The following is a 25,223-nucleotide window of genomic DNA, read 5'->3' on the forward strand; positions in this document are numbered from 1 at the left end:
TTGTGTCCCATTTTTCACTTTACAAAAGGAATCTCATCCAATTTTCCCTAAGTGCACATGAGCCACACCCCAGAGGTACCATAAATATGGAGGTGCAATCTAATTTTGTAGCTCTAATCCAAACTGATGTTGACACTTCAGAATTTACAAAGTCATTCCCTTGTCAACATTTAGCCCTTTCTCTTTTGTATCTGGATGAGTCAAACTCAATCCAATTCACTTATCTGAGGGAGAGGACAATGAGAAAGGAAAAGCTGTTGACTTGGAAACAGCATCTCTCTTTGCATCAATCACCTCTGTCAAATGTTGAATGCAAGAGTGTTTTTCTCCCTTCCCAGGCTTACCCTGGGATGGAGTGGGTGGAAATCCTGTGACTAGGTATTCAATGAAATGATTTTGCCAAAGACAACCATGTCCCTCATAGAGCTTTTAGGGAAAATGAAAAAGTAAGCCAAGAGAACAGGATTTATGCTGGGGAAACAGCTGTGATATGTGAAATTTAATTTCAAAGGGCTGCTCCCTGCAGAGACAAATCTAGCTGAAAGGACCAATGTGGGCCCAGCATGAATACAACATGGTGCTTTGGCAGAGGCTAAAGCAGTTGACTTATAAATTAGAAGCTGTGCTGGCTCCATAGGGAAATAAAGATAATACAAGATATCTGGCCACCTAAGAACATGGATGATCTCCTAACATCAACAACAGTCTCCATTTCTCCAGTTGTTTGATCCTTCAAAGTAATGTGTAAATTTTAGAAGGATGCCACAGATCATTTTCCTTATAATCTTTGGGTTTCAGCTATCTCCATACATCTCTGTGCAAAGGTAATTTAGCCACAAAAAGAGCTCTAGTCCAAGGTGAAGCATCCCATACTCTAACATTCCTTACCTAATCTATTCCAAAAGGAAGAAAACAAAAGGGTTTGTTAACATTAGATATAGTTCTCAATCTAGACATTGGAAAAAAGTGCCAATAAAGAAATAGAACAAAAGAGAATTATAATAGTGCTCCTTTTAAAGCTGCTCTGGCAGTATGTAAAATATTGACATACGATAGTCAAGGTCCTTTTAAATATTGATCTGGGTGACTCCTAAGGAAGGGTGGTTTTAAAAAAGAATAATTCTTTCAATTTTATTACATAGGGCATTATTATAACATTTTGAAGTGTTTAAAATAAAAATAAATCAAATATGTTCTTCCTCAATAATTATATTTCCATTCCAAAGCAGTTTATTATCTCAGTAGTGCAAGTGTGGATGCCATCACGCAGGGGCTGCCATCTGATTCAGTACTGTTGATGTTATTTCAAATGTACTTTCTTCCCCAGAGAAACACAAGTGTGGAAAGGTAGCTTTGGAATGTGTAAAGTGTGTAAGGGCATGTGTTTGTGCATTGAAAACAAAAAGCCCAAAACAAATGAGACCTTTATTCTTTAAATATGCAAATATTAGTAATTAGTGCAGTGAGGAAAGGTTGTGGTGAGACAGGTATTGTCAGAAACTGCTGTAGTGAGTGAAAGTTGGTTCAGCCTTCCCAGAAGTAATTTAGCAATAGGTCTCAATAATTTTAAACAGTTCCTACCCTGTCCCTGTGACCCATGATACTTCCAGAAATCTACCTTTAAGAAATAAACAGACGTGCACAATATACCATTATTTATAACTGTAAAAAACTGAAATGAGGGTATGTCTGAAAATGGGAAAAGATTAAATTATGATAAATCTATTTAATGGAAAATATTGTAAGCAATTAAAAATGGGGCTTCCCTGGTGGCTCAGTGGTTGAGAGTCTGCCTGCTAATGCAGGGGACATGGGTTCGAGCCCTGGTCTGGGAGGATCCCACATGCCGCGGAGCAACTAGGCCCGTGAGCCACAAATACTGAGCCTGTGCGTCTGGAGCCTGTGCTCCGCAACAAGAGAGGCCACGATAGTGAGAGGCCCGTGCACCGCGATGAAGAGTGGCCCCCGCTTGCCACAACTAGAGGAAGCCCTCGCACAGAAGCGAAGACCCAACACAGCCAAATAAAATAAATAAATAAATAAATAATAATTAAAAAAAAAAAAATGAATGTTTTTGTAAACCCTATTAAAAGGAAAAATTAAAACCATATTACTTATCATTTCACAGTCACCAGATAGTAGACTGACCAAAAAATATACTTCTGAAGAATTTTTAATTTAAAAATGTTTATGATAATAAGTAGAGTAAAAAAAAAAGGAAATCACCGTCTAAGCAAATTTCAGAATCTTTTCCTAGGCGTGACGCGAGCAAGATGGCAGAACAGGAACTCTCAGTTCTTGTTCCTACACAGAAACACCCATTTAACAAGGCTACATGGATTAAAATACCTTTACAAGAATACCAGAATGCAGTCAAGAGCTAGCAGGACTCCAACTGAACAGAAGGCAAGAACAGCTTCACTGAAGTAGATAAGAGGGGTATGAGAAGAGCAACTTCACTTTACCCCTGTCAGCCCCTCCCTGAAACAGGTCAGTGTGGGGAATGTGAAGAGTGGAGCATGCTTCCAACGTCTTGGCTTTTTGCAAAGTTGCCTGAGGAATGGGTTTCTGTCTTGCTTCACTCAGACCTCTGAGTGAATCAACATAGACTGGATGCCTGGAGGCTGCTGAGACCAAAGGAAAAAGGTGGGTGGCTTGCTGCAGCTGGCAGGGCTTGTCAAGATTGGGAGAAAGGTACACAACTTAAGGCTTCTCTCTTGGAGGGACAAAGAGGAGTGAAGTATGCATCTCACATTCTGGCTCATCAGAGGGCTGCCCAAGGAAAATGCTATCAGTCTCGCCTGACCTGGGGCATTGATGGGGAGCTGGCATACTCTGGATGCCTAGTTGCCACTCAGAATAAGGGAGAGCTGGGTGGCTTGCTGCTGTAGAACCAGAAAACTTGCAGTGCCACAGACAGATATCAGAAAGAACGAGCTCTTGAAAAAGAAACATGCAAGCCTCTCTAATTGAGAAGTTGCATGCACAGGCCCAGAGAAGTTGCACCCCTCAAGAAAAAGGTTACAGAGGCCCCCAGAATCTCTAGCCAAGTAGACTGATGATGGTCTTCCACTGTACAAAAGCAGTCTGTAAACACTGAGAGGTGGCTACCCCTTAAAATGTACAGATCCCAACACAAAGTTACCAGAATAAAGAAGAAACAAGTGGATATAGCCCAATCAAAGGAACAAAATAAATCTCCAGAAACTGACCCTAAAGAAAGAGAGGTATATGATGTATCTGACAAAGAATTAAAAATAACCATCATAAAGATTCTCAATTGGCTTAAGAAAATGATGCATGAACAAAAAGAGAATATCAACGAAGAAAAGATTTAAAAAACTAAAACAGAAATTTTGAAGCTAAAGAATACAATGACAAACTGAAAAATTCACTAGAATCATTCAACAGCAGACTTATAAGCAGAAGAAAGAATCAGCAATGGAAGACAGGAAAATTGAAATTATGCAGTCCGAGGAACAAATAAGAAAAAAGAACATAAAAGAGTAAAGAGAGCCTAAGGACTTACAGGACACCATCAACTGGACAATATACCTATTATCAGAGTCCCAGAAGGAGAAGAGAGAAACAAAGGGGCAGAAAGCTTATTGAAAGAAATAATCGCCACATACTTTCCAAATCTAAGGAGGAAAATGGACATCCAGATCCAAGAAGTCCAATCTTTGAGATCTACAAATCTACACAAAGACACATTATAATCAAATTGTCAAGTAAAAAGTGAAGACAGAATTTTGAAATCAGCAAGAGAAGAGTGATTTGTCATATTCAAGGGATTTCCTTATGATTATCATAGGACTTCTCAGCTGAAACCTTCCAGATTAGAAGAAGAGAGTGGGATGACAGATTCAGAATGCCGGCAGGTGGAGGGGGAAAGCCTGTGAACCAAGAATACTATACCCAGCAAATTACTCCTTTAAAAATGAAAGATAGATGAAGAATTTCCCAGATAAGCAAAAACTGAGGGAGTATGTTACCACTAAATCTGTCTTACAAAAAGTGTAATGAAAACAAATCAAGACTTTGAAATGAAAGGAAATGAAACAGCAACATTGGAAATATAAGAGAAAGAAGATGAAATACACATCTCACTGGGAAGGTAAATATATAGACAAATAAAGGATAATGAAATACTGTAGTAGCAGTTTGCAAATCACATCTGACTAGCACAAAAGTTAAAATAGAAAAGTATCAAGAACAACTGTAAACACAAAACTTGCTATTAGATATACAATATAAAAAGAAATAAATTCTTACATCAAAATAATAAGTTATGTGTGAGGAGGGAAAAGTAAAAATGTAGAGTTTTTGTATGTGATTAAAGTTAAATTGTTATCAGCTTAAAATGGATGATCAGAACTATAACATGTGCTATGTAAGCCTCATAGTAACCACAAAGAAAATACTGATGGATGACACACAAAAGAAGATGAAAAAGAAATTAAAATATGCTTTTACAAAATATCAACAAAACACAAAGGGAGAGAACAACAAAGGAAAAGTGTCAAAAAAAACCACAAAAGAGAGAACAATTTACAAAATGCTAAGAGTAAGTACTTCTCCATCAATAATTACTTTAAAAAAATAATTACTTTAAATGTAAATGAACTAAACTCCCCAATCAATATATAGTGTCTGAATGGATAAAAAAAATAAGATCCAACTATATGCTGTCTACGAGACTCACTTTATGTTTAAAGGCACATATAGGCTGAAAGTGAAGAAAGGCAAATAGATATTCATGCATAGTGTAACCAAAAGAGAGCTATACTTATTAGAGACAAAACTGACTTTAAGTCAAAAACTGTAAAAAAAGACAAAGAAGGATATTACATAATGATAAAAGGATCAATTCAACAGGAAGATGTAACAATTATAAATACCTATACACCTAACATCAGAACACTCAAATATATGAAGCAAATATGGACAGAACTGAAGGGAGAAATTGATAGCAATACAATAGTATTAGGGGATTTCACTACCATACTCTCAATAATAGGCAGAAAATCCAAACAGAAGATGAACAAGGAAACAAAGAACATGATAAACACTGTAGACAAAATGGACCTCTAAGACACATGCAGAACATTTCATCCAGCAGTAGCAGAATACACATTCTTCTCAAGTGCACATAGAACATTCTCCAGGACAGATGACAAGTTAGGTTACAAAACAAGTCTTAACAAATTTAAGACACCTGAAATCATACCCAGTGTTGTCTAATCACACTGGGATGAAATAAGAAATTAACAGCTGAAAGAAAACTGCAGAATTACAAATATGTGGAAATTAAACAATATATTCTTGAATAATCAGTGGGTCAAAAAAGAAACCATAAGAGAAATGAGAAAATACCTTGAGACAAAGGAAAATGAAAACACAACATAACAAAATATGAGATACAGTAGAAGCAAGTTTATAGATAAAAAACAAACAAACAACCTAACTTTACACATCAAGAAATGAAAACAAAGAACAAACTAAGCCCAAATTAGTAGAAGGAAGGAAACATTAAGATCAGAGCAAAAAATAAGGCCACCCAGGTCCCACAGCCAGCCACCCTAGGACCCAGCCCCACCCACCAGCAGGCTGGCATTATCCCTAGGACTCCTCCAGGCCCTGCAGCCAACTACACTGGGACCTGGCCACACCAACCAGCAGGCTGGCAGCCATACACAAGGCAGGGCTGGACAGCCAAGCAGGCCAGGGGCAGCCCTGCCTTCCAGTTCACCCACAGTACTCGACCCTGCCACAAAAGAAGGGCCCATGCAGCCTACATAGGGGGCACTCCTAGAACATATAGCTCTGTTGACAAGAAAGGAGTGTGCTCCTGGGCCCCAAAGAACAACTCCTAAATAAGGCCACTTCTCCAAGATTAAGAAATGTAACCAACCTACCTAATGCATAGAAATAAACAAAGAATTGGGAAAAATAAGGAGACAGAGGAATATATTCCAAATGAAGGAATAAGACAAAACCCCAGAAGAAGAACTAAGCAAAGTGGAGATGACAATCTACCCAATAAAGAGTTCAAGGTAATGATCATACAGATAATCAATGAACTTGGGAGAAGAATGGATGAACACAGTGAGAAGTTTAACAAAAAGTTAGAAAATACAAAGAAGAGCCAAAGGAGCTGAAGAATACAGTCACTGAAATAAAAAATACACTGGAAAGACTCAACAGTAAATTCAATCACACAGAGAAATGGAGAAGTGAACTGGAAAATAGAGTAGTGGAAACCATTCAAGCTGAACAGAAAAAAGAAAAAAGAATTTTAAAAAATGAAGATAGTTTAAGAGACCTCTGAGACAACATAATGTGTAGTAACATTCTCATTATAGGGGTCTGAGAAGGAGAAGAGAGAGAGAAAGGGATAGAGAACTTATTTGAAGAAATGAGTGAAAACGTCGCTAAACTGGGAAAGGAAACAGACATTCAGATCCAGGAAGCACAGAAAGTCACAAACAAGGTGAAACTAAAGAGGAACACACCAAGACACATTATAATTAAAATGGCAAAAATTAAAGACAAAGAGAGATTCTTAAAAGCAGAGAGATAAGCAACTAGTTATGTATCAGGGAACTCCTATAAGACTATCAGCTGATTTTAGATAAGAAACTTTGCAGGCCAGAAGGGAGTGGCATTATATATTCAAAGTAATGAAAGAGGGAAAAAAAAAAACCCTACAACCAAGAATACTCTACCTGGCAAGGCTATTATTCAGATTTGAAGGAGAAATAAAGAGTTTCACAGACAAGTAAAGTTAAACAGTTCAGCACCACTAAACTGGCTTTACAAGAAATGTTAAAGAGACTTTTCTAAGCAGAAAAGAAAATACCACAACTAGAAATATGAAATTTATGAAAGAAAAATTCAAGCATTTATAAAGCTAGTAGGAAGGTTAAAAGAAAAGGTAGTAAAATCATCTACATCCACAATAAGTAGTTAAGGGATACACACACAAAAAGATGTAAAATGATGTCCAAAACATTAAATGTGGTGAGAGGGGAATAAAAGTGCAGAGTTGTTGGAATGTATTCAAACTTAAGTGATCATTAACTTAAAATAATCATACACACACACACACACACACACATATACACATTTGTTTTATATGACCCTCATGGTAACCACAAGGCAGAGATCTGTAACAGATACACACACACAAAAGAGAAAGGAATCTAAACATAACACTAAAGATAGTCAACAAATCACAAAGGAAGAAAGCAAAAGAAGAAAGGAACAAGAAAGAACTACAAAAACAACCAGAAAACAACTAACAAAATGGCAATAAGTATATACCTATCAATAATTATTTAAATGGAAATAGACTAAATACTCCAATCAAAAGACACAGAGTGGCTGAATGGATTAAAAAAGAGAGAGACCCATGTATATGCTTCCTACAAGACACTCACTTCAGATCTAAAGACACACACAGAGTTAGGTGAGGGGATGAAAAAAGGTATTCCACTCAAATGGAAATAAAAAGAAGAATGCTGGGGTAGTAGAACTTATATCAGACAAAACAGACTTTAAAACAAAGACTGTAACAAGAGACAAAGAAAGGCATTATATAATGATCAAGGGATAAATCCAACAAGAAGATATAACAATTATAAATATATAGGCACCAAGACAGAAGCACCTAAATATATAAAGCATATAATAGTAACATAAAGGGAGAAATTGCCAGCGACACAATAAAAGTAGGAGTCTTTAACACCCCACTTACATCAATGGATAGATCATCCAGACAGAAAATAATAAGAAAACCGCTGGTCTTAAATGATATATTAGACAAGATGGACTTAAAAGATATATATAAACCATTCCATTCAAAAGCAGCAAAATACCCATTGTTTTCAAGTGCACATGAAACATTCTCTAAGACAGATCAAACATTAGGCCACAAACCAAGTCACAATAAACTTAAGTAGACTCAAGCCATATCAAGTCATATCTTTTCACACCACAGTGGTATGCAACTAGAAATTAACTACAAGAAAATAACTGCGAAAATAAAAAACATTTGGAGGCTAAACAATATGCTAACCAATAGGCCACTAAAGAAATCAAAGAGGAAAAAATAAATGAATAAATAAATCAAAGAGGAAGTAAAAAAAATACCTGGGAGGCAAATGAAAATGGAAACACAACAATCCAAAACCTATGGGACACAGGAAAAGCAGTTCTAAGGGGAAGTTTACAGCAATACAAGCCTAGCTCAGGAAATAAGAGAAATCTCAAATAAACAATCTAAGCTCATACCTAAATGAAATAGAAAAAGAAAAACAAACAAAACCCAAAGTTAGTAGAAGGAAATAAGTAGTAAAGGTCAGAGCAGAAATAAATAATATGGAGACTAAAAAAACAATAGAAAAGATCAATGGAACTAAGAGCTGGTTCTTTCAAAAGAAACAAAACTGATAAACCTTTAGCTAAACTAATCAAGATAAAAAGATAAAGGACCCAGATAAATAAAATCAGAAATGAAAAAGGACAGAAATACACAGGATCATAAAGATATTACTATGAAAAATTATATGTCAACAAAATGGACAACCTAGAGTAAATGGATAAATTCCTAAAAATGCAGAATCTCTCAAGACTGAATCAGCAAGAAATAGAAAACAGGAACAGACCAATTACCAGAATTGAAACTGAATTAGTAAAAACAAAACAAAACAAAAAAACTCCCAACAGACAAAAGCTCAGGACCAGATGGCTTCACAGGTGAATGCTGCCAAAGATATAAAGAAGAGTTAACACCTATCTTTCTCAACCATTACAAACAACTGAAGATGAAGGAACACTTCTGAACTCATTCTATGATGCCAGCCTCACCTGGATACCAAAACCAGATAAAGACACCACAAAAAAAGAAAACTGTAGGTTACTATCCCCATTGAACATAGATACAAAAATCCTCAACAAAATATTGGCAAATTGAATTCCAAAATACATTAAAAGATCATACACCATGAGGGCTTCCCTGGTGGTGCAGTGGTTGAGAATCTGCCTGCTAATGCAGGGGACACGGGTTCGAGCCCTGGTCTGGGACGATCCCACATGCCGTGGAGCAACTAGGCCCGTGAGCCACAACTACTGAGCCTGCGCGTCTGGAGCCTGTGCTCCGCAATAAGAGAGGCCACGATAGTGAGAGGCCCGCGCACTGCGATGAAGAGTGGCCCCCGCTTGCTGCAACTAGAGAAAGCCCTTGCACAAAAATGAAGACCCAACACAGCCAAAAATAATAAATAAAATAAATAAATAAATAAAATTAAAAAAAAAGATCATACACCACAATTAAGTGGAATTTATTCTAGGATGCAAGGATGGTTCAATATCTGCAAAACAATCAATGATACACCACACTAACAAACTGAAGAATAAAACTCATGACCATCTCAATAGATGCAGAAAAAGCTTCTGACAAAATTCAACATCCATTTGTAATAAAAACTTTCAACAAAGTGGGTATAGAGGGAACATACCTCAACCTAATAAAGGCCACATATGACAAACCTACAGCCAATATCATTATCAACTGTGAAAAGCTGAAAGCATTTCTTCCAAAATCAGGAACAAGACAACAATGGCCACTCTTGCCACTTTTATTCAACATAGGACTGGAAGTGCTAGCCACAGCAATCAGGCAAGAAAAAGAAATAAAAGGCATCCAAACTGGAAAGGAGGAAGTAAAAGTCACAGTTTGCAGATGATACTATATTTAGAAAATCCTAAAGATGACAACAAAAAACTATTAGAACTAATAAATTAATTCAGTAAAGTTACAGGATACAAAATCAATTTTGTGTTTCTTTACACTAACAACAAACTAATAGAAAGAGAAATTAAGAAAACAACCATTAACAATTGCAACAAAAAGGATAAATATCCCAGAATAAATCTAGGGAAAAGATGGGAAAAGAGCGCTTCTTCAATAAACGTTGCTGGGAAAACTGGACAGCTACATTCCAAAGAATTAAACTGGACTACTTTCTCACAACCTATAAAAAATGAACTCAAAATGGGTTAAAGACTTGAATGGAAGACATCAAATCATAAAATTCCTAGAAGAAAACATAGGCAGTATGCTCTTTGACATTGGTCTAAGCAATATTTTTTGGATACGTCTCCTCAGGCAAGGGAAAGAAATGCAAAAATAAACAAATGGCACGACATCAAACGAAAAAGCTTTTGTACAATTAAGAAAACTATTAATAAAATGAAAAGGCAGTCTACTAAATCAGAGAAGATCTCTGAAGCAATAATATCTGATAAGGGGTTAATATCCTAAATATACAAAGTTTCCATATAATTCAACATCAAAACAAAATAAAACAAGCTGAGGAAATTATGGGCAGAGGACTTAAATAGACATTTTCCAAAGGAGACACAAATGGCCAACAGATGGATGAAAACATGCTCAACATCACTAATCATCAGGGAAATGCAAATCAAGACTACAATGAGATATTACATCATACCTGTCAGAATGGCTGTAATCCAAAAGACAATAAACAATGTGTTGGCAAGGATGTGGAAATAGGAATCCTTGTGCACTGTTGGCAGGAATGTAAACTGGTGCAGCCACTATGGAAAACAGTTTGGATATCCCTCAAAATTTAAAAAACAGAACTACCATAAGATCCAGCAATTCCATTTCTGGGTATTTTTCTGAAGAAAACAAAAATGCTATTTTAAAAAGATTCATGCACCCCTATGTTCATCGCAGCATTATTTACAATAGCCAAGATATGGAAGCAACCTAAATGTCCACTGATAGATGAATGTGGCATATATACATTTATAACAGAATATTACTCAGCAATAGAAAAGAATGAAATCTTGCCACTTGCGATAACATGGATGGACCTAGAGGTTATTATGCTAAGTGAAATAAGTCAGAGAAAGACAAACACCACATGATTTCACTTGTATGTACAATCTAAAAAACAAAACAAACATAACAAAACAGAAAGAGTCATAGATACAGAGTACAAACAACTGGTTGCCAGAGAGAGGAGGGTGGAGGGATGAATGAAATAGGTGAGGGAGATTAAGAGGTACAGACTTTTGTTACCAAATAAATGAGTCACAAGGATTAAATGTACAGCATAAGGAATACAGTTAATAATAATATAATAACTTTATATGGTGACAGATGGTAACTAGACTTATTGTGGTGTTCATTTTGTAATACATAAAAAATATCGAATCACTATGTTGTGTACCAGAAACTAAACTTATTGTGGTGTTCATTTTGTAATATATAAAAAATATCGAATCACTATGTTGTGTACCAGAAGCTAACATAGTGTTGTAGGTCAATTATACTTAAATTAAAAAGAAAAAAGAAAAATAATAAATGGGAGAAGAACCGCAAAAAAACAGGATAGCAAACAATATTCGTCAAAGTTGCTCAGAGATCCTTTTTTAAAATGTTGGTGTGCCACATGCTAGGACACAGATCCAATTATTAGGGAGTTTATGTAGCTTCAGTGTAGCCCTTGTTAGCAAGTGGACTTTACATACATAAAGGATTCATATCAACATAACAATAAGAAAAATAATAAACATTTTGCATCAACAGTGTGAAATTCTGAAGACATAAGCTGGGATACTGATCATGATGCTAATTTTTGCTAAATATTTCAAGTTTGGTACAAAGTAGAACTATATTTTTGGGCTTGCCTGGTGGTGCAGTGATTGAGAGCCCGCCTGCCAGTGCAGGGGATGTGGGTTCGAGCCCTGGTCCGGGAAGATCCCACATACCGCGGAGCAGCTGGGCCCGTGCGCCACAGCTGCTGAGCCTGCACTCTGGAGCCTGCGGGCCAGAGCTGCTGAGCCCACGTGCCACAACTACGGAAGCCCGCATGCCTAGAGCCCATGCTCCGCAACGGGAGAGGCCACCGCAATGAGAAGCCCACGTACCACAACAAAGAGTGGCCCCCGCTTGCTGAAGCTAGAGAGAGCCCACGAGCAGCAATGAAGACCCAGTGCAGCCAAAAATAAATAAATAAATTAAATAAATTAAAAAAAAAACAACTATATTTTTAAAACAAGCATTTGAGATAATTTGTCCTAAAAACAAAAACCTATCTTTATGTGTTAAAAGAAAAAAAATTTAAATGCAGTAATTTTTTTTTTAAATGCAGTGATTTTGACTGATTTACAAGTAATAATGTCTTAGATGTGAAAACACTAATTTTAGTATCATACTTCAAGGGCGATTATCTTTCCTTAGTTATCTTAAAAACCTATTTGCAATAGAAGAAAAGAGTAAATCTTCAAAACGCCAGCAGCTCAAATAAAATTCACCTCCCTCAAAAAATAAAGATTAGTACAGAAATAAATGAAATAGAGACCAGAAAAACAGTAGGGGAAAAAAAATCAATGAAATTAAGAGTTGGTTTTTTGAAAATAATAAAATTGACATTCCTTTAACTAGACTACTAAGAAAAACAGAGAGAAGACTCAAATAAATAAAATCAGAAATGAAGGATGAGACATTACCACTAATGTCAGAGAAATAAAAAGATTATAAGAAAGAACTATGAACAATTATACACCAACAAATTGGACAATCTAGAAGAAATGGATAAATCCCTAGAAACACACAATTTGCTAAAGATGAATTATGAATAAATAAAAATCAGAATAGACCTATAACTAGCATGTAGATTAAATCAGTAATCAAAAACCTCCCAACAAAGAAAAGTCAAGGACCCTTCAGCTTCACAAGTAAATTCTACCCAACTCTTAAAAGAATTAATGCCAATCCTTCTCAAATTCTTCTAAAATATTCAAGAGGAGGGAACACTTCTAAAATCATTTCATGAGGCCAGCATTAGCCTGATACCAAAACCAGAAAAAGATACTACAAGAAAAGAAAACTATAGGTCATATCTCTGATGAATATAGATGCAAAAATCCTCAGCAAAATACCAGCAAACCAAATCCAACATCATATTATGAAAGGTGCATACACCATGACCAACTGGGATTTACCCGTGGAATGCAAGAATGCTTCAACTTATGAAAATTAACTAGTATGATAAACCATATTAACATAACAAATGTTACAAATCACATGATCATCTCAATAGATGCAGAAAAAGCATTTAATAAAAATTCAACAACCTTTCACATGATAAAAACATTCTACAAACTAGGAATAAAAAGAAATTACTTCACTAAAATAAAGACCATATATAAAAAGCCCACAGCTAACATCATACTCAATGGTGAAAAACTGAAGGCTTTTCCTTTAAGAAAAGAAACAAGACAAAAATGCCCACTCTTGGCATTTCTATTCAACATAGTACCGAAGTCCTAGCCCAGCAATCAGAGAAGAAAAAAAAATTAAAGACATCCAAATAGGAAAGGAAAAAGTAAAATTATCTTTGTTTACAAATTCCATGACCTTAAATACAGAAAACTCTAAAGAGTCCACAAAAGAACTGTTAGAACTAAGAAATAAATTCAGCAAAGTTGCGGGATACAAAAGTCAATGTGTAAAACTCAGTTGCATTTCTATAAACTAATGATGAACAATCCAAAAAGGAAATTAAGAAAACAATTCCGTTTACAACAGAATCAAACACAATAAAATACTTTAGGAATAAACTTAATAAAGGGAGTGAAAAACTTATACAATAAAAAATACAAAACACTGCTGATAGAATTTAAAGACACAAATAGATGGAAAGACATCCCATGTTCATGGATTGGAAGACTTAATATTATCAAAATGCCAATACTATCCAAAGTCATCTACAGATTCAATGTAATCCTTACCAAAATCCCAATGATAGTTTTTGCAGAAATTGAAAAATTCACCATCACATTCATATGGAACTACAAAGGATCCTGAATACTCCAAATGATCTTGAGAAAGAATAACAAATTTAGAATCCTCACACTTCTCCATTTCAAAACATATTTCAAAGCCATAGTAATCAAAAAATTATGGTAGTGGTATAAAGACATACATGTAGTCCAATGTAACAGAATAGACAGCCCAGAAACAATCCCATCAACTGATCTTCCACAGGGTCCCAAAAGAACACAAAGGAGAAAAGATAATCTCCTCAACAAATAGTACTAGGAAAACTGGGTGTCCATGTGAAAAAGAATGCAAGTTCATCCTTACCATACACCATACACAAAAGTCAACTCATTATGGATTTACATGTTTAAGCTTTGAAACTATGAAACTCCTAGAAGAAAACACAGAGGAAATGCTTCTTGGCATTGACATTGGCAATGATTTCTTGGGTATGACACCAAAACAACAGGTAACAAAAACAAAAATAGAGAAACGGGATTACGTAAAACTAAAAAGCTTAAGCACAACAAAGGAAACAATCAAGAGAGTGAAAAGACCACCTACGGAATGGGAGAAAATACCTGAAAACCACATACATGATAAGGGATTAATATTCAAAATATGTAAGGAATTCCTACAACTCAATAGCAAAAAACCCAAATAACCTGATTAAAAAATGGTCAAAGGATCTGAATAAACATTTATCCACAGACAACACACATATGGTCAACAGGGATATGAAAAAATGCTCAGCATCACTAACTGTCAGGAAAATGTAAATCAAAATCACAATGGCGTATCATCTCACGCCTGTTAGTATGGCCATTATTAAAAAATAATTTTTTTAAAACAACCCAGAAAATAACACATGTTGACATGCATTTGGAGAAATTGGAACTCCTGTGCATTGTTGGTGTGAATTTAAAATGATTCAGCCACCGTGGAAAACAATATAGAGGTTCTTCAAAAAATTTAAAGTAGAACTATCAATATGAGCCAGCAATTCCACTTCTGGGAACTGAAATCAGGATCTCAAAGACATATCTGCACACCATGTTCACTGCAGTATTGTTCACAATAACCAAGAGGTAGAAACAATATAAATGTCCATGGACGAATGAATGGAAAAGGAAAATGAAGTAAACAATGGAATATTGTTCAGTCATAAAAAAGAGGAAAATCCTGTCATATGCTATAACATGGATGAACCTTTAGGACATCACGTTAAGTGAAATCAGCCAGTCACAGAAGGACAAACACTGCTTGATGCCACTTATGTGAAGTACCTGAGAGAGTCAAACTTATAGAAACAGAGAGTAGAAAGGTGGTTGCTAGGGGCTGGGGAGAGGGGGAAATGGGAGAACTGCTGTTCATGGGGTATTGTTTGTCATGCAAGACAGAAAATTTCTACAGATCTACTGTATAACATGGTGCTTATAAAGTTTATAATACTGTACTATTCACTTAACATTTTATTGAGGGAGATCTCACATTATGTTTTTTATCACATTAAAAAGAAAAAGTATTTCCAAGCTTCCCTTCAAGGTGGGAGCTAGAGTCCTGTTGGGCCCTGGGAGGTGGTGTACTTATTCCAGTCAAGACACAACTTTCCCATCTCCACGCACACAGAGCTAGGGAGGTGGAAGCTCCAGGGACTACCCTTCAAAGGTCAGAATATATAAACTTGATACCAAACTAATAATTTCCAGACTTGGGGATTAGAAGAAAGGACCCTGACAGGAAATGGTATGGTCAAACACTTACCCAGGTAACTGGAATACATTTGCAGTGTTAAATACCAGGACTTGAATGAAAATGTGTTTCTAGATTTAGGTAGGATCTAAATGAAGATAAATAACTAAATAAATGAGGGATAGAACTAATCTATAGTATAAATACCCATTGAAACAAGTGTTACCACAATCTGAACCTGAATAGACAATATGAAGTCTAACTTATCAACTTATATTCAACATTTCTGATTGAATATAATTAGAACACAGCTCATCCACTCCCTCTGATCACATACACTCACATATACATGTATATAATCTTTTATATTTATAAAATGTAACATATATACATATATACATAAATAATTTCCAAAACAATTTTTGCACCAGAAACAAACAAACAAAAATCTAAAAAAGAATTTAGATATCAATTAAACAGTCTTTTGGGTGTTTGATGTGGCCTCTTTGTGCAAAGTGAATATTTTCTAGGTAACCTAATTATCACTTCATAAAGTTTTACGGGCTTCATTTTTTATGTATTTACTTTTACCTTTTGCAAGTAAAGAACTGTTCCCTTTAGTACAGCATAAAAGGTCTTCCATCCTCGCTTTCCTCTTGGAGCTAGAAATGGAAAAAAAATTGAAAAATTTTATTTGATGGAAATTTGCATTTTTCGAAGGAGAACCTAAAAGGTCAACATGGTGATTATGCTTCAATATTCCTGGTTCATTTGCTACCGAAACTAATAATAATGAGAACTAAAATTTTCTTGAGGCTTACTGTGTAGCAGGCAGTATTATCTCATTTAATCCTCACAATAACACTGTGAGGTAGGTACTATTACTCTTGTCTGTTTATAAAACTGAAGCACAGAGAAGTACTCTGCTCATGGTCACATAACTAGGAAGAGGAGAAGCAGGACTCTGAGCCCAAGCAGCAAGGGTCTGCGGTCCGTGCTCCAGTAGAGGTGACTAAAAGACTGAAAAAGCAAGAGGCATATTGGAAATACACATTAATCTAAGGGCTCACGAACCAGAGCCTTCATGGCTTCGTCAAAGTTTCCAGGAGTCATAAGAAAAAAGTCCCGGAATATAAAAGGACTCCTCTTGGCCTTTCTCCCAAACATCCACCAGCTGGATTGTAACTTTAATTATTATTACTCCTGTGGCAATTTGTGATACCTCTGCGGCAGATCCTGCCGCCCTGTAACATAATATTTTTTTGTCTAAATGTCTCTTTCAGTAGACTGTGGATAACCTGAGAACAGCTATCCTTCATCTTCAGAATTCACAGAACCTAGTATAGTGCAAGGCAGACATTAGGCACCTTTATAAAAATTCTCCAAACTAAGTTTCTTCCGGAAGTCCTTACATTTCCTTTATTTATATTTTCCTGGAGTATAAAGTAGAATTTCTCTATTGACTTATATAAAACTTTACAGATTGTCCTAAAGTAAAAGCGCAGATTAGCAAAACAGTTTACTATTTATTCTTAATCTTGATAAAATTAAAATCTGTAACTGGAAAAGGTTATTACCTGAATACCATTTCTCTAAACATGTCTACCAAATATGTAGGAAGGGCCATTTATTCTTATTCTGTTATCAACTATTCGACTGCCTTTAGGCTGTCTTTAACCTGGATGCCTGATTAAATTAGGAAGTGCATTATTCTTAAGCAAATCTTTTAAATCTCCTTTGACTGAAGAATCCTTAGGCTTGGAAACTAGGTGAATAGCCACCTACAGAACATGGGTGCTCCTGCCAATACCATACTGAGATATCCACCGGGCAAAAAAAGGACTCAAAACATCCACTCTGTAGGTTTCCAGGGGAAATAAAAAAATTTCATCCCATCTGTTTCCACCACGTAAGGTTTTAAAGTGTGTACTCAAAAATAAATGATCAAAAAATGTATACCATAATCTTCTTTTTTTTTAAAAATTTATTTATTTATTTATTTTTGGCTGTGTTGGGTCTTCGTTGCTGCACGTGGGCTTTCTCTAGTTGCGGCGAGTGGGGGCTACTCTTCATTGCGGCGTGGGGGCTTCTCATTGTGGTGGCTTCTCTTGTTACGGAGCACAGGCTCTAGGCGTGTGGGCTTCAGTAGTTGTGGCTTGTCGGCTCAGTAGTTGTGGCTCGCAGGCTCTAGAGCGCAGGCTCAGTAGTTGTAGCACACGGGCTCAGTTGCTCCACGGCATGTGGGATCTTCCCGGACCAGGACTCAAACCCATGTCCCCTGCGTTGGCAGGTGGATTCTTAACCACTGCGCCACCAGGGAAGCGCCATAACCTTCTTTATAAAGAAAAACAAGTGGCTACTATAAAGAAAGCCATAGATCATCTCATATATATATATATATATATATATATATATATATATATATATGTGAAATAAATGTTGACTGCCTTTTTCAATAGATGTCAAATTCTGATCCGGGCCATGTGAGAGCAGGGCACACACAAGTGGCCCCGGGCTGCAGGAGCTGCTGCAGAGCAGGACAGAGGCAGCTGGTGTAGTGGAGGTACCTGCTGGAAGGCAGACCAGCTGGTCTCTAGACCTTGTCTCAAACCTCTCCTCTCACCCACTAACCCTAATTCAGTAACTCCCGACCAGTCTCCCAACCTCTCAGGACTTCAGCTGCTTCATTTTAAAATGTGGATAATTCATATAACTTAAGGCAAAGCACTGGCTAATGCTGGAGAAAAACTTAGAGAAACCCTTCTGTTTTCCATAGGAGGAACATAGGTCCTGGATTTGAAAGGCTTTCCCCAAAGCCCTAAAACTAATTTAGTGGCATCTTGAGATTCCTTCAGTTTAAAGATTTACAAATCTAGTTTTCTGTTTTTCAAGTAGAAATCTAGTAATCTGTTACCAAGGTTGTTGCCCCAGAATCATAACCCTGCCCCTCCCTCAAATGCAAACCAATTGCTCTTATCTAAATTTCAGGAGGAAGCTGCAAGGAGAAAAAGAAGAACTGGTTAGAACCAACTAAGCCCAAGATGGGGGAAGATTTGACTTCCAGTGACCTTGAGCCATATTAGCTAATCAACACACCCACTGGCACCAGGATAGTTAACAACTGCCATGACAACAACTGGAAAAGCCCATACAAGGACTGAAAAGGAGTGTTGCATCAGGTCCGGATCCAAACCACACCTCTATTCATGAATATTCCTCCCTCTCTTTCCAATTCCCTCCCTTTTACCTGGACCCTCCTATGTACATTGTGTCTCTGCCTGAATTGGGTTAAGAAGTTGATTTGGGAGGCTTCCCTGGTGGCGCAGTGGTTGAGAATCTGCCTGCCAATGCAGGGCACACGGGTTCGAGCCCTGGTCTGGGAAGATCCCACATGCCGCAGAGCAGCTGGGCCCGTGAGCCACGGCTACTGAGCCTGCGCGTCTGGAGCCTGTGCTCCGCAACAAGAGAGGCCGCGATAGTGAGAGGCCCGCGCACCGTGATGAAGAGTGGCCCCCGCTTGCCGCAACTGGACAAAGCCCTCGCACAGAAACGAAGACCCAACACAGCCAAAAATAAATAAATAAATAAATAATAATAAAAAAAAGAAGTTGATTTGGGAACCAAGTTCTGGCTTCTTTCCATTCTTTGGCCGTTGAATAAAGCCTGTGCTGTCCCAGGCTCTTCACTGGTTTCGTTATTGGCTGTGTGAATCCGAGCAGAAAAAGAACCTCCTTGACGGAGACAAGGAGTCTCCTCGCGGGTTAGGACCCCAGTGTGGGTCTAGTCCACCAATTTGGTAACAAATTCGTGTACATGTTCACAAAAACTTTTAACAGATCTTCATCTTTACCACACTAAGCCTCCTAGAAATGGATCCCAAAGACCTCTCCAGCCGAACTCTGATCTCAAGTCACCTGTGGGTGACTAATGCTGAGTCAGGGAGCATTAACCCTGTGTGCCATGCTCTATTTTTCCAGCTCCCACAGAAGTGTAAAACTTAGTCTTGTTTTTGGTCAATTATAACTTAGTTGTTTAACGGACACCACAATGCTAAAAATAAGACACTAGTATTACCTCCATTTTACAGTGGAATTCAGGGAAGAAAGGAACCACTGTGCACTAAACAGGATGGGAAGGCTGTAGAGGCAGCCTCAGCGGCCCTGATTTTAAAGCCACACACACACAGTGTGGCTAGGGCTTTTGCACCCTTGGTGAGGCTTGCCACGTGAAACGCAAGGGCTGGACCCCAGTGAATGAGGAGCATTGTCCCTCATAATGACAACTGTAGAGGGAGTTAAATCTGACATCATAGCACATACATTATTAAGTACAGAAGGCTGGGGAAAGAGCTATAACTGTAGTTACATAATGAACATGGTGGAAGGAATCAGTGAGGTTACTGATTGGAAACCAGATGTATCCTACTGCAAGGCTCTAACTACAAGGGTGGTAGCGGGTTGGTAGGTAGATGCATTTTAACAAATATCTGGGTGCCTACTGTGAAAAGGTATTTGCCAAACTTGATGAAAAGATACTGTTTTGTGCACTAGACTACGCTTCCACGGCTATTTTTAACATGCATACCCAGAGTCCAAAGACTGCTTTCCTTCTTCTTGAAAATAAAAGAATCTTGGCGTATTTTAACTCATCAACTGTCTCCAACCTTACATGATAACAGTGTCTATTACTTTTGCCTTGTTTAATACTACTGAAGTAGACATTTTGTATAAATTGCCACTGTCTGCTTAGATTTTCCCTCATGTTTACTATAATATTAACTTTATTTGTTACTTCTGTAACTCAGGTTGTTTTTGGAGGCCATTTTCAACTACTTCTTGAAATCTATACTTAGAAGTTCTTTTAGTGAGGGTCTTTTGGTGGCAAATCTTTTTCTGTTTTTCTTCATATGAAAATGTCTTTATTTCATAAAAAATTCTAGGGACTTCCCTGGTGGCGCAGTGGCTGAGAATCTGCCTGCCAATGCAGGGGACACGGGTTCGAGCCCTGGTCTGGGAAGATCCCACATGCCGCAGAGCAACTGAGCCCGTGCACTACAACTACTGAGCCTGCGCTCTAGAGCCCGCGAGCCACAACTACTGAGCCCGCGTGCCACAACTACTGAAGCCCACGCACCTAGAGCCCATGCTCTGCAACAAGAGAAGCCACCGCAGTGAGAAGCCCGAGCACCGCAAAGAATAGTAGCCCTCGCTTGCCACAACTAGAGAAAGCCCGTGCGCAGCAACAAAGACCCAACGCAGCCAAAAATAAATAAATTAATTAATTAAAAAAAATTCTAGGTGGACAATTACTTTTTCTCATGAAGACATTACTTCATGTTATGTTTACGCACAGGTTTCTTCACGTTTATACAGCTCTGGGCTTCCCAGGTATCATTTCCAAACACTTGCAGTCATCATATGTTTGAATACTGTCTCTCCATTGTCTCCGCTATTGAAACTTCTGATACTCTAACTTCTCAGTCTACCCCACAGGCGTCTTCACTGCTCCTTCATACTCTATCTTTTTGTCCTCTGTGCCAAAAGCTGCTAGTTTTATCTCCAGTACTCCTTGGGCACCCAGATCCACAGATGCCCTGAGGGCTTAGCAGTCCCAGGGCTAGCTCACTTCCTAGATTTGTACTCATTTCCCTTTCATTGTTACAGGCTCAGCCACTCATTTAAAAGGTGTTTAAAAATATTTTAATCACTTTTAGATGTTTTATAATGTACGAGTTTTGGAATTTGTAGGCCATCGTATTGCCAAAAAAGACTTTCTAGTTCTTTCTTTTCTCTTGAAGAATTCATTCACAAATTTTATAATCTAGAATTCATTTGAAGCAGGATAAGGAGATAGGAGCTGAGGACAGGATGAGAGAAACTAGAACAAGGAAGGAGGCTATTACAATCGCCCACATGAGAGAAAAAGCCCAAAATATGGATAGAGGTGCACAATAAAGACAAAGAACTGGAAAGAAAGGGGAAGGCAGCAGTGCTAACTGAGCACCTATACTACAGTGCTCTGAGCACTGGGCAAGCATTATAAACGTTCTGTTTGATCCAAACGATCCTTTCAGTTACGTATCACTGCCTCTATTTCACATTGATGTCTCTATTATAACTACATCTGCAGCTCTGAGAGGTGGTGTAAGCTACTGAGGGGGCTACCTACATACGGATTTCAAAGCTACTGTCTAGTGCAACTCGGAGGAGGAAACATGTTCTATGGATACATTAAGGGGAAACTCTCCAGGTGACAATCCTTTGCAATAGTCAGGCGTACTATTCCAGTGAGGTAAGCATAGACGGCAGGGAACGAGAAGATGGGACAGCAGGGGAATGCAAGTCAGGTGTGTTCTCTGATCTCGCTGACGCCTTCAGAAGCACCCCTGCTCATGGCGATGCAGCTCAGAACTGAGGCATGATCCTGCGTCTGCCCCCTAGCTCACCTAGCACTTTGCAGAGTAATAAGGCTAATAGCAGTAGTGATAGCATCAGCTAACATTTATCAAGAACATACTGTTTTAAGCACTGTTCCAAAACTGGACGTGTGTTAACTAAAGCCCACAACTCTGTGAGGAGCCACTTCTATATTCTTCATTTTACAGATGTGGACTCTGAGACTTCACTAACCTGCAGCACTAGGTTCCCCATCGCACTGGCCACTTTTACTCTGGTTTGTATGCAGGGAGAGAGCAGTCAAACTAGACTCAGCAACAATCAGTTGGTTAACTCTGAGATACAGGGGTGATATTCAAAGTAAAACAAGAAACAAAAAAGTCAACAGGCCTCTGTGATTATTCTACACCACACACACACACACACACACACACACACACACACACACACACACACAACACATTTCTGCAAAAGAGAAATTCGCAGTTGTTCCAAACCTGAGCAGTAGTGAAACTATCATTAAATCTTCAATATTATACACCAGTTCTTATTAATATTCTGATCTTTATTATACATTTGAAGAAGTCTTCTTGAAAATATGAAGTACAATGAACAATATTTTGGCTTCAGTTACTGCCACTGATCTTTAAAAAATAGTTAAATGCACAACCAAAAATGAAAGCACAGCCTGTCACCCTTCTTTCATAGAGGAAGGTATAAAATATTCCTGAGCAATGAAATATTCAGTAAAGAGTAATGATGGATATATGCCAGAAAATAAAGATATTTATTTTTTTAATTCACCAAAAGGTATAAGCTTCATGCAAAGGTTTTTATTTGCATGCTATACTCTCCAACTTTAATTTCTTCTGAACCGAACTGGGAACAGATTGCGTTTAAGATCTTACTGTTCCAATTTTTCTATTTTCGTCAAAATCTTGGCCTGTTTTTGACCACTCCTCACTGTGGGTTCCCTGATTATCTACTTTCTCCTTTTCTTCAAGTTTAATATCAGAAAGACTTAAGAAGCATAGAAAGACATAGTATGGACAGTGTCTATTTTTTCTTTTAATACACAAACCTTTCTTTCTTGTCTCTTGGCTTGAAAAACATTCTTCCATTGCCCCAGTAAAGTGACAAAAATATCATTTTTTCCCCAAATGGTAGAGAAGGTCAGTAAGCCATATCCACACTAATTAGAAACAATTCTTAAGTTATGGCCTGAAGGCTAACAATGGAGGCCCTGCCAGGCTAGGAAACAAGGGAAATGTGAGGATGTAATAAGCTCCATGTAAAATACCTTCAATTTCTCTATGTTAATGGGAGAAAGACATTTAAAATAATGCCATACCACCGAGGGCATTCCAAAATAAATCTAACACCTTGCTGAACTTGGAAACAAAGATGTGCTCAGCAAAAGCCCTTCTACACTGCACAATTGGGACATGTCTGTACGAGATTTGTAAAAGGCACAAGACATTTCTAAAGTTTAATTCCCTAGTGACAGCATCTGAAAACTGGGCAAAATTCTTAAAGTATCTCTATTATAGGATGAAGAGATATGCTACCTTTGTAGGAAGCAAGCTCTTCAATTCTACGTCACTGAGGCAGCTGGAGGTGCACCCCAGGCAGGGGGAGTTTGCTTTCTGTGACTGGTATGCAAAGGATTTAGATAAATTCATGGATGACAGCTCTCCCTACAAATCATTATGTGAAGTTAACAGTAATCCTTGTATATTTATCCCTAACTTCCTTTCATAAAATATTCTCAGGCACCACCATAAGAAGTACCATTAAATCTTAGTTGAGTAACTGAGACACCCACTCAGATTACTGCGTGAAGCAATGGAATCCCAGCTGCACACAACAGAAGTTACCTTTGGGAGAAAACTCACACAATATTAAGCAACTCATAGTGTTAATTATCTCCAGGTTTATAACAGAGTGGTAGAAATAAAACAGTACTATTACTATCTTATATTTCTAAATCATTTACCTTTGAAACATTTAAGGCAATTTACACATTTAAAAAAAATCAGTTAATCCTTATAATCTTTCTCTTTACGACTGGGAGCTGTTACCTGCAGTCAACTCTATTTTATAAAAGGAAAAACTGGGGCAGCCTTACAGGAACTGGAAGTACAACCTATACCTATTGTTTTTCCCTGAAAAATATTTCCTTCTTTTTATAATAGAAATAGGTTTACATCACTGGTAGAGAACAGAACATGAAACACAAGAGAGAATTGGAAGAATATGCTCCCCAGGATGCCCCTGGCAGGATGATGTTCACTCTGGATGTGATTCTATTCCTTTAAGAAGTCAAGACTCTTACCCTAAATCGATCTTTCTGGAATGGCAGAAAGTACTCTGGACCAAGAACCAGGAAACTTGGATTTTATTCATACCCTGCTGTCTACTATTTCTCTGACTTTCAACAAGTTGCCTAACATCTCTGGTTATAAATCTATAAAATGACACTACAACATACAATAATTACTTTACAGTGTTGTTTCATAAAGGTTATTAGGACACAAACCCTACCCCCAAACAGTTCACATTAACAGTGAAACTTAATACAACATGAGAAGCTGTATAAACCAAATGGTAGCATGGCACTAACCGAAAGCAACCACAGTGGAGGTTTCAAGCAGGTCAAGAGAGAAGGACGTCACTAATTCTACCCATGTGTAGGGTTTACAAGTCAGAGAAGGTTCTAAATGAGGATTTCGTTTTCAGCAGAAAGAAAAGGGGGATTTTTCTTTGGTCCTCTGCCTTCTCTACAGTATATCTGGACTAAGACACTGAATCAAAACATGGATCTCAATTACAGAAGTCTCGTAACACCGATCACCACTATCCTTTATCAGGATGGCCTCTGGACAAAAGCCAACATAGTATTTTCCACAGAGAGCACATGATTTGAAATTCTGGTTTCACCTGAGTGACCTTGGGCAAGTCAGCCTCTCCATGCGTCACTTACTGTCTCTATAAAACAATAATTAAATGCTACCTCCACCTCATAGGGTTATGAAAATCAGATGAGTTAATATATGCGAATCTTTTAAAAGTGTATTTTTTATTGTTAGGGATACTGTCTGCTAAAAGAAAATGCATCCAATTTCCATGCTAAAACACAAAGACTTACTTTTTGAACATCATTCATGCATTCAGAAATTCTTCTTTGTTAAAGTCAATACTTTGAGAAGAAACCCCCACCCACCGGCCCCAGACATTCCTGATGCATTTTTAATAGAAAAGGGGTAACCTTTCAC

The 25,223-nt window shown here is 37.6% G+C and overlaps 1 protein-coding gene across 5 annotated transcripts in view; it reads right to left on the reverse strand.

Annotated features, from left to right (window-relative positions):
• The window catches only part of PSD3 (pleckstrin and Sec7 domain containing 3), a 560,448-nt gene that overhangs the window by 61,078 nt on the left and 474,147 nt on the right, over positions 1-25,223 (reverse strand). For all 5 annotated transcript variants that reach the window (XM_068532284.1, XM_068532286.1, XM_068532287.1 and 2 more), the window contains one exon: positions 16,145-16,215. In XM_068532284.1, the coding sequence (XP_068388385.1) occupies positions 16,145-16,215 (71 nt within the window). The remainder of the gene's footprint in view (positions 1-16,144; positions 16,216-25,223) is intronic.

This window comes from Eschrichtius robustus, chromosome 21 (genome assembly GCF_028021215.1).
Source record: "Eschrichtius robustus isolate mEscRob2 chromosome 21, mEscRob2.pri, whole genome shotgun sequence".
In the NCBI taxonomy this organism is placed as follows: Eukaryota; Metazoa; Chordata; class Mammalia; order Artiodactyla; family Eschrichtiidae; genus Eschrichtius; species Eschrichtius robustus.